Genomic DNA, 11,543 nt, shown 5'->3' on the forward strand with positions numbered 1-11,543 from the left:
GTGTTGATACAGTCGATAGTCACTGACTGCTATAGAATTTCGTGCTGCAGTATACTGTATATTGCAAGTGTTTTGCATCATGCCACCAAAGTGTCCTTTAAATTTTCCTGGTACCAGTGGTGCTAAAAAGGTTAAGGTCATCACCACTGAGGTTAAGGTGGATGAACTCAAACAGTACAAGAGAGGTGAACAAAGAGTGATATTAAGCGTACCCTTGGACTCGATGAATCTATTTTACAGAATAATTGTGATAGTGCAGAGAAGATCACGGAAAGTGCCAAGAATGGAACATTAATCAGTACATCTAAGACCTTGCATTGCTAAAGTTTGATTATGAGAGAATGGAACGAATGTTGAGCATATGGATCAAACATCTAATTCACAAAAATGTTCCTCCCAGCATGCTTATGATGAAAGCAAAGGCCCAGAGTAGCTATTTTATATTTCCTGGTACTGGTACATGTATACACTAGTTTTTCACTGGTATAATAATAGATACTGTCTTATTTATAATGAAACCCCTTAATCTCCACTATTTGCATAAGTTTGATTCACATGACCATTTTCAAGTACATAATTACCGTGTAAATTGAGAGGTTCTTGTCCATAAAACTGAGGGATCAAGTTGTGAAGTTCTGTATTAGATAAAAAGGAAATGTTTGCTATCTGTATATACTAAAACACATGGGAGATTTTAAACTCTTAGTTCATTATGATAAAAGATAATTTAATGAAGAATAGTAAAACCTTTATAATGAATTTGTCTATGATATGATGAAGTAGTTACACAAGAAAGATAACATGAAGAAGAAGTGAAGCAAGAAAGATAACATGATGAAGTAGTTACACAAGAAAGATAACATGATGAAGTAGTTACACAAGAAAGGAGAAGAGAAGACTTGACTTTACCTTCACTTGTCCAGGATCTTTGTAAGGCGCTTCTGGGGCATAAACCCTCAAAACATCAGCAATGCAGCAGGCTATCAGCAGCTGCACATCACGACTCGGATAAGAGAGAAAGAAGTCATCTGCTATGTGCATGGCCAATGGGACGTATTCCTGTGAAGATGTAAATAACACACGATAGGTTGATATTCCAAAACAATAACACGAATGACATTCTCATAAACAATATTAATACAGTAATTAGAATGATACTCCAATATATTTCATAATAATATTTCCATATACTGTACAGTACTTGGTGAGAATTATATCCCCATACAATTAATACTAGGAATATTTTGATACATTACAGTGTAACTAAAACAAGGAATAATCCCATATATTTGATAACAGAAATATGGTGGGAAGATGTTTTTGGGTTACATCTATAAACTCAATTTAATCAAAATCTCCAGGAACACTGCATCCCTAACACCCACCCTATTATGAATAAAACCACCACCACCAATCCACCATGCCTGTAATCTAAACCTTGAACCACAATTTGTAAACCCTTAAAGATCACAAATAATACCTCTACATACAGTACACAAGGTGGGTGAGAATAGAATAATGCTATTTGAAATGTTTTGTGTGCTCACTCATTTACATATACACATGCACAGACAGTGAGGAACAGACATACACACACACACCCATACATTATTTACCCTCAGCTTCCCCTTAGTGGTGGGGGTCAAGGAGGCAGCTTTACCTACAAAATACTACTCACAAATGGTAACACTCTTAAAACTAGGTAGCCAATGGGAATAACTAGTCTGAAGGCTGTTACATTAAATACTACTAAACTAGACAGAAGTAAGTTAACAGATAAGAGTGCACAACAGACCAAACAGAACAAAATGCTTTGGACTCACACTAACCTGGTAAGCACCATCATCCTGGCCCATGGACTGTAGAGTGTGAGCTAAAGTCTTCAGCCGCCGGATTAGCTCATCAGGACCAACATCTTCCGTCACTTCCTTACACCCAGAAGGGTATAATATGGTCAGGTTGTCCCCACGCCCCATCCTCACCCCCTGTAAATAAAATAAATAAATAAATAAATAAAAAAGTTGATTACATTTGAAAAAAAAAGGGGTATACAGTATTATACACACATTATAGGGCTCATTTGAACTACATCTTACATTAGTGAAGGCTGTGAGGAGTTTTGGAGATGGTAGTAGTGTATGTGAGAATTAACAAAGGTGAGAAGGAGTGGTTTGACGTTATGAAGCGTGTGTAGTGCCACCTTGGTTATTTAATGTCTTTGTGGAAGAAGCAGTAGTGTATAAGGAAAGACAACAAGAATGAGAGACTGGTTCACAAATGAAACAATGGCACATTGATGGCTGTGGGTGTCACATCTAATACCTGTGTAGTCAACTACCAAAGTTTGCTTCCCACCCCTGAACCCCAAGATATAGACTCATGAGCTCAAAGCAGTTTTAATACTTAAAACAAATTACAACCAGCACTTAAGGTCAGTTCCTCGATTTTATCTTAAAATCACTGTTCAGTAGTAGTACAGTATTATTACATAGTTATTAATCTCTAAGTTTTCAATACTCTATCTGATTTATTTTAGTTAAAGGTAACAAAAAAAATTCTTCAACACACAAAAGTATTTAACTAAACAGTAAAATGATAAAGTAAACTACTTCTACCATAAAACCTAAAAGAGTTGTTTTAACAAATTTAAGAAAATCAAGAGTTCACCCCCAACACACTTGTTACAATAGAATACTTCAGTCTATAGTGAACTGAACCTTTTAACCCCTTTTTGTACCTACTTTACTTTGAGAATAATCAGGAGACCAAAACACATAATGAATCACTGGAACCCCATTAACAAAAATATGACTGGCTTTTGTTGTTGATCTGAAGCTATGGTACCATAATGGCCTTCATGGAGGTCGAGGTATAAACCAATAATGAAAAAAAGATGAAAAAATCTCGTATTTTATCTTTCTGTAACAAAATCAGTATTATTTGGGGGCTGACCAGGTTAATAAGAAGGGCATGTCGAGCAGAAAACTGTGTTCCAACCCCTATGCCATGCAGCCCTGCATCCCAATGTGTGCACTCTGATTTGAAATACCATAACTATATACGGTACAGATTTCTGCACTGCCCTGCATCTCAATATGCACCTAGGCTTACATTGGTCTAATCTTTGTACATTTGGTCACACCTTCCCACCACAAAATAGTTATGACAGTAACTTCTGATAATAGTACAGTATTGTACAGATATTATATCTATACAGTATTACTATGTTCTTTAAGTTTCCTAAACCTGTCATCTTACTGACAGTTGTCAGTTCTGTTGTTTCTCAGTAAGCAAACTGCCATGTGTGCCTCCCCTGGCCCAACAAAGTTGGAAATATAAACTATAGTATTTATTCATGCACAGCATTTGAAATGGCAGATATCAGTCCAATATATTACTGTACCCTGTACTGTGAATAGCCTATAGTGAAATGAAGGCAATGCTATTTTTTTTTCTGGAACGAATCCACAGAATTGAGAATAAACCTTCAACATTTCACTGCCCCTGACTACCTCAGCATGCAGGAAGCCCTTGATCTGGTCTCCAGAGAGTGTGATTCACTTGGTTTCCTTCTTTCAACTGCGAAAACAAAAGCCATGTGGCACGGTCGTGTTGTACCTCCACCCCTTCTCTTATCAGGAACGCCCTTGGACTGAGTTAATGAGAAAAAATACCTGGGTGTGTATGTAACTCGCACACGTTGTCAGATCCCTGAAGTCCGCTATCTTCGAGACATATGTTTTCGGCGTCTCGCTCCCCTCTCTACCATGTGCAGGGGTTCCCTTGGTGCCACCATCCCTGTACTTCTCACCATGTACAAGTCCTTTGACCGTTCCTGTGTGGACTACGCCGCCCCTGCCCTTGTCAACATTAGTCGGACTGCTGTCAACCGTCTCGAAGTTATCCAGAGGAAAGCTGCTCGTATCATCCTTGTGGCTCCTCAGTGGACACGCTCTACTTCTCTATATACCGAACTTGGTCTTTCCCCCTTACAGGATCGCGTCCAGGAGTTTTACCTAAAAAATGCCGTTTCCATTCTACGGGATCCTTGGGGCAACTATGTCCAAACCAACTTGACTCCTGCTGTCCGAGACCGACCTCCATTTAGAAGACAGTGGCGAGGGTCACTCATCCGAGCCCTTCAGGAACACGACCTCCTGCCTGATATTGTTGTCACCCCTGCTGTTGGTTCGTCTCCTTCTCCCTGGCTGGATTTTCAACCTGAAGTGATTGCCCTCGGTGGACTGCTCCCGAAATCCCAGGTGAACCCTGTTATTCTCTGCAAATACCACCTCTCCAGGATCGCTCACTGGTCCCCAGGTAGGGTCGTCCTCTACACTGATGGTTCTGTTGAACCCGCTACAGGTAGGGCCGGGGCTGGTGTCTACATCTTCCGTCCTGATGCCCCTGAGCCTATCAAACTGTCTCTCAGAGTTTCTGACGGGGCATCCTCCACTTAGGCTGAACTAATAGTCCTCCTTGCTGCCCTTCTCGCTGAGGAAGAAGCAGATGGTTTCTGCCCCTTGCTTGTCTGCTGCGATTCCAGGTCTGCTCTCGACGGGATCGCATTTGGATCAGGGGAAAATAAGGAACTCATCCTCCGAATACAAGGGTTAACATCAACACTTCAGGATGCAGGCCGTCCCGTGACATTCCTATGGATACCCAGTCATGTCGGTATCTTGGGGAATGAGGCAGCAGATGGCCTTGCCAAGACTGGCTGCAACAAGGCCACACCTGACTACGTTGTTCCTCGAACACTCTTACAGATTAGGACCCAAATTCGCCGCAAACAGAGAGAAGCTCAGGAAGCAGCCATCCCCCTGGACTCCCCGCCCACCTGGTACGATGTCCTCCTTAAACTTCCTGACCTCTCGTACGTCTACGGGAAAGGGTCGTGGAAAGGGGACATGATTGCTGCCCGTATCATCATTGGGTATGAGTTTGCTTGGGAGATTGGTATCCCCACATCCCCTGAGCAATGCTCTTGTGCATTATGCAGAAGACCCGACAGCAGCACCCTTTTCCATTACCTCCTAAGATGTCCCCACACACAACGCTTCCATTGTTTACATCCAGTGTGCGCGCATGTTTCTCACCCCAGCAGTTGGATTTAACTTTTACTAACATACAGTAAGTACAGTTCAGTACAGTTCAGTACAGTGCATTACCCTTATTCAAGATGACTGGAAAGAGGCCATCAAGTGGAAGTGACCGCAGTAGTGCAAAAAGAAGCCGCAAAGGCATTACATTGGATATTAAACTTGATGTTTTAAGAAGGTATATCATAAATTATTTAATGTATACTGTATTGTATGTGTTTATAAGTGTATATTTTCATTCATAAAAGTGCCTGAATTACCTTTTTGGGGCCGAAAAAATTCCTTAGGAATGCATCTCCAGTCTTATAATGGAAGTCAATGGGAAAATAGGTTTCGCATTACGGAATTTCGCGACACGGTCAATTTTCCAGGGACGCAACCCTTCCGTGAAGCGGGGGATGCCTGTAATGGAAGACTACGTCCATGTAATGACAAGGTTCAACTTATTCATCAGTTAAAGCCTCAGGTGGAAAAGGACTGAAGAAGACACAAATCTGCATTCACCCTAGAGTTCGTAATTCCTGATTGTATATGTATTCTTTATGATGGTATGGCAGTTGTCCATGAAATGGCCTTTTGCAAGGATGAAATATATAGCTGCAAGGACTTGGCTGTTTACTACATCACTTCTATTGACAGGAAAATTCAAAGTTATGCCAATGCAGTTGCAGTATTTGACAACTATAGTGTCAAGTGTTTGAAGGAGAGCACAAAGGATTTCAACACATTTCTTAGCAGCGCCAAAAACAAAAGATCTCCTGACAGTTTACCTGGTAAGAAAAGGTGTGGAAAATTGCAAGATAGCCATCAATACAGTCACACGAATGGGGTTGTCATCAAATCAGGCTGAATCAGAAGGAATGTAGTTGATTTGGAAAGTTCCCAAGTAGAGACAGATAACACTAATCTTATTGTATGCCGCTGAAGTGCAAAAAGCTGGAAAACCAGTTCACATCAATGCATCTGATAAAGATGTGTTACTAATGCCAGTACTGGGTGATCAACCATGTATCATTATGGGGACGGGTACAAATCGTCAACACGTGCATCTGCAACCACTGTATCATGCCCTTGGTGAAAGTCGTGTTCAGGTTTTAAGAGGTTTTCATTCAATTAGTGCTGTGACAACTGGTCATATCTTTGGAAAAAAAAAGAATGGCTGGTGGAATACATTTGTCTTAGAAAGTGTTTTACATGCTCTTGCTGTCGTTTAGGGATTGGTGAAGAACCAGTCAGTTATGTATTTAAAGGTTGTGAAGAATTCAGCAGCCCGAAGAAGGAACAATATAGTGACCCACTGGAACTCCGTTGGTACTATTTCAGATGACTAAATAAATGAATGTCAAGGTACGTTAATGATAAATTGCCACCGACCCAAGGGGCTATTCATGAGTATATAAGGCTAGGTCACTTGCAGAGCAATGTGTGGCAACAGGTACCGAGTCCACGTCCAGTATATCCAGAACTTACTAGATTAGGATGGTCAACAGAACCATCAGGAGAATTCCTTCCAGTCCAGACAGGAGTACCTACCTCTTGCTCCAGAAAGTTTACTGCACAGGCACCAAAAGCCTGTGCAGAGGACGATGCTCATGCAGATAAAACAATAAGACTTGTACCGACACCTTCCAGTGACCCCAGACAGCTGCACAAATATGGTCGAAGCAGAAAATGATTCAGATGATGAAGGATCTATTTTGTGTTTTTAATGGATTGAAACTTTTAAGTTATTTTTTTCTCATAATCCCTATGTTACTATTGAGCTAGTTAGGTTTTACTACAATCCAGTAAAATCTAATATATATATATATATATATATATATATATATATATATATATATATATATATATATATATATATATATATATATATATATATATATATATGAACCCTCACTTTACGCTGTTAATTCAACCCACGGCGCGTAAAGTGAGAAAAAAAGTGAACAACATAACATATGGGATTAATTGAAATAGAGGCCGGGCGGGCCGACCCCAAACTCCACTTTTTCAGACACAATACCTACGTTGTAGTAAAAATAACATCTTAATTTTATGATGGTATGCACACACAATTAATAATTAAGAGAAATATCAATAATATTAGGTTTTTTAACACTTACATTAGTAGAAAAGATGGCTGGGCACACGGGGATGGGGGGTTGGTTCCGAGGCAGAGGGCAGATTATTGGCCCTCACCTGTATCACTTGTATCACTATCCACCACAGAGGCTTGCAGGGCCTCTTTGTCAAACCCCTCAAAGTCCATATAAGTCCATATCCTCACTATCATTATCACTATCACTGACTTGGGCCAGCTGTGGCGGGTGGCGGGTGAAGAACTCAGTAATGTTTTGATGATTGAGCGACCTTGTGCGCACCCTGCTCGCGCTGCTCTCCGCGTAAAAGGGTACACGCACCGCGGAATGTGAGCATTCCGGTTTTGGCAGGGTACCGCGTAAACGTGGAAACGCGTAAAGCGAGGGTTGACTGTATATATATATATATATATATATATATATATATATATATATATATATATATATATATATATATATATATATATATATATATATATATATATATATATATATATATAAATCTTCCAATATCCCTGATTGTTAAAGTATTGAATTTCAAAATATTTTCTTTTTCAGTAAATGTTCTCAGTTAATGATCTTAGTTTGTACCATCTACAATGTTTCATATTGCTTCCATTTTGGAAAACAAAAACATAAAATTTGTTGATTATGATGGTAATGAATTAATGTAATACTGTACTGTACTATGTCCTTAGCTACTGTTTCTTGAATGCAGATTATAGTGGTGACAACACTTAATAATTTGTATTTTTCAATCACACCAGTTACACAGGGAAAATAAGGATACTAATAGATATCATTATTTACCTCTCAGTAACTACAGATGGTAACAGAAAAAATGATAAAAAAAATTTTTCTTTAGACCCTAAATATACCATACACATACATTGGCAAGAACGTGTATGAAATTCCCACGAGAACCTATTTAATGACAAAAAAATGTAATTATTGATGCCTGACCCAGGGCCAATTTTTCAGAGAAAACGATTATAAAACCACCACAATTTCACTGTGCTTTACAGTGGACACAGCCGTAGTTTGTGCAAATGTGTTAAAAGTTGTTATTGCTAAATTAAACATAACCTAACCTTAGTTGATATGAAAAACAAACAGCAGAAGCCTTGTTAGAAGACCTCACCAACCTAACCAAATAAACCTGCCTAACTTCCTAGCCGGGGGCCCGGTATATTAAACGGAAAGAACTGACTATGATATGGTGTAATTTTTTTTTTTTTTGTGGACGTGATAGCAGCTTCCCATACTGAATGGTTCACAAGCATACAATGAGCATTGGCATTGAGCCAGCCCGGGCAGCAGTGTTTTGAAATATGTCAATATGATTAGCTGCTTACATCCTGGGATGAGATGTCACCACCACATTACCGCTGAGAAAACAAAGTAGTGCCCAACTGGGCACCTAATTATCTACCAAACGAAGCATTTGCACAAGAAATAATTACCATATCAGAACTCATTGATGAAAATAGAATAAGAAAATAAACAGCATAACAAATAACTTATCAGTAGGTTAGTCTTCAATATTAACCACAAAATATAATATATAAAAAGAATCACACCATCAAAGCTAAAAATGCTGAGTCAAACACTTGTTGATAACTTGTAAATAATGGGACCACCTCATCCACCTTCTCATTGCCAAACAAATTTGTGCCAATTACTCAGCAGAAAATAACCTGACGACGGTCCGACTAATTACCCAAATGTAGCCGCAATGAAGTCAAATAATGGTCCTACATGAATAAATCGGACTGCCAATCACTTCTCGACTAGTACTTGGTGTCACAAAGTCACAAAAAATTGGAAAACATACTTTAATCTGAGTTAATAGATCGCGTGCATGTACCGAGGGAGCGAGTAATTACCCAAATGTAGTCGCAATGAAGTCAAATGATGGCCCTACAAGCGTAAATCGGGCTGTGAATCACTTCTCGATTATTATTTGGTGTCATAAAGTCACAAAAAATTGGTAAACTTAATTTAATCTGAGTTGTGTTAGGTTAGGTTAGGTACATGCACTCGATCTATTAACTCAGATTAAATTAAGTTTACCAATTTTTTGTGACTTTGTGACACCAAATACTAGTCGAGAAGTGATTGGCAGTCCGATTTATTCATTTAGGACCATTATTTGACTTCTTTCCGGGTACATTTGGGTGCATTTGGGTAATTAGTCAGACCCCTTATAGAGTAAACCTACCCTATGTCTCCAAGCTTAGAGTAAACCCATGTGTCTCCAAGAGTATGGAGTAAATCCCTGCATGTCTTGCCAAGCTTATCTTCTATTTACCATTATTAAGTTTTACAATTGGTAACAAGAAGAATTACAGAACAATACTGTAATACAAAGTGTATGTAGTTTGGGGGTCCACCCTGTCAGGGGGAACCAGCATAATGATTGAAGCTTTGTCAGACAAGGAAAATGTCATTCCTTTACTCCACATATATTTAGCTTGCACATATGTTTTGACAAATACAATGATAAACTTAAAATCTCTTTGTAAAGTTCAAGTTACAGCATTAAAAGCCAGTTTACACCAAAATACTCCTCCCATTTACTAGAATTTATTTAAAGATTTGATTTACGATTCCCACAACTTTAAATATACTGTATTGCTATGAAGCATCAAGTTACCATAGCCTCAGTAACTTCAGCAAAGTGATGATGACTCACTGTATTAGTTACAGTAGGAATAAACCACTAATTACACTAAGTGTACAGTACTTCCAAATCCGAGTACAGTATATCTTCGAGGTTCACATCTACTAAAACCTAACATACTAATAGTTTAGTGGTGATTTTATGTTATTCGGCCAAGGTACTGTACTGAATATGCAGAGACCAAAACCTACTTGACAATTCATAGTAGACTCAAAGTAGAAATAGTATATCACACCTTGAAATGGGTTCCACCGAGACGAGTATCTTGGTTCACATTTAATAAATACAATCTAATTAATAAACAAACACAACTAAATCGGGTTGTTATAACTTTGGGATATAATGCAGAAAACAACATAAGTTTGTTTGTAAATACTGTCCAAAGTACTGTACAGTACTTATAAAATTATACATCATTCACTCACCGACTGTTAATACAGCACAGTACTGAAGTCGAATGCTTCTTTAAACAGTCCTTAACTTTTGCATTTACTGATTATATGCGCAACAGCATAACTTACGGATTTTTCATCAACAAACTCCTTTTCCATATATTTTGGTATTATTTTCTCTAATTAATCCCTATAAATAGTGATCAACAAAGCTTAATTGAGAAATATGTCCTGCAAAAGTTGAGGCGACTTAAAAATTTCCCTTGAAAAATAAAACTTTACATTTCAAATATTTCCTCACATATCACTGTTATAAAATATAAAATATTTCCTCGCATTTTATGATTTTGAGAGTTTAATGTTTGTAATATTTGCACGGGGGCTACAGGAGTGGGGACCGTGGTGTGGTGGTCAGGAACAAGCAAGCACAACATCCTGGCATCATCCCCCATAAGGTCACACACAGTACTAATATACAGTAAAGACCTTTATAACCGTGAAAAATATCTTCACTGGGCCATAATATCGTATTTTTCCGTACTTCCATGATTCGGCGATGATAGAAAGACGCACATTAAGTAAAATAAAAGAAAATGTTGGAGAGAGGAGTGAGGGTGTGATCACATCTCCATAACTGCGCTCCACATTTCTCCATTCTTCCCGCAGCTGGTCTACACACACTACCCAAATATCCCTCTACGCGCTGGAGGTAATGGCGAGAAAATTTATAAAGTAGTTAAAGTAAAGAGGAGTGAGGATTGTTATGGTGTGGGTATGTCATCAGAGGCCTAGATGCGGCTGGGCCAGTTGTGATAGTTTTCTGCAAGAGATGGCTCTGATCACAAATGTCACAAATTCAAGTTTTCTCCCGGGTACTTTACCTGTTTAGGCCCAGACTGGAGTGTAAGACTGAAGTATTCCGTCCAGTGTCTGTGTGGGTGATGGTTCACATATCAATATTATATTCCTTCAAATAAAAATCGCTTGAAATAAGAGTAGCGAAGGTAATATGGCGGGAAAACGTGCAGGATACCGCTCCTTTCTTCCTTAGTTCACCAGAGCTTCAAGAGATGGCGTTACTGAGTCTTATCAACATTTGGACTTGACTTAATATTGGCTATTCCTTCCTACGTCGTAGTTTACAGTATTTTATGAATAATTGTGATAAGCTAAGTTCAATATATATTAAAGTTTAGTTTTGTTGAATTATGATTATTACTTCACTTATGGTTGAAAAAACATCAGCAGAGTGGTATATAAAACTCGC

The 11,543-nt window shown here is 38.7% G+C and overlaps 1 protein-coding gene across 5 annotated transcripts in view; it reads right to left on the reverse strand.

The window, feature by feature from the left end:
- The window catches only part of LOC121874502 (sister chromatid cohesion protein PDS5 homolog B-B-like), a 44,820-nt gene extending 33,471 nt beyond the window's left edge, over window positions 1–11,349 (reverse strand). For 2 of the 5 annotated variants that reach the window (XM_042378654.1, XM_042378650.1), the window contains exons 1-3: window positions 11,158–11,348; window positions 1,830–1,985; window positions 910–1,059 (exon numbers count right to left, since the gene is read on the reverse strand). In XM_042378654.1, coding sequence (XP_042234588.1) covers window positions 910–1,059; window positions 1,830–1,976 — 297 coding nt within the window. In that variant the 5' untranslated portion in view covers window positions 1,977–1,985; window positions 11,158–11,348. Of the gene's footprint in view, window positions 1–909; window positions 1,060–1,823; window positions 1,986–11,157 lie in introns of all 5 variants that reach the window. The other 3 variants (XM_042378652.1, XM_042378651.1, XM_042378649.1) reach the window with 2 other exon arrangements.
- Between the last annotated feature and the right edge of the window lie 194 nt (window positions 11,350–11,543).

Source organism: Homarus americanus, unplaced genomic scaffold (assembly GCF_018991925.1).
Source record: "Homarus americanus isolate GMGI-L3 unplaced genomic scaffold, GMGI_Hamer_2.0 scaffold11794, whole genome shotgun sequence".
Lineage (NCBI taxonomy): Eukaryota > Metazoa > Arthropoda > Malacostraca > Decapoda > Nephropidae > Homarus > Homarus americanus.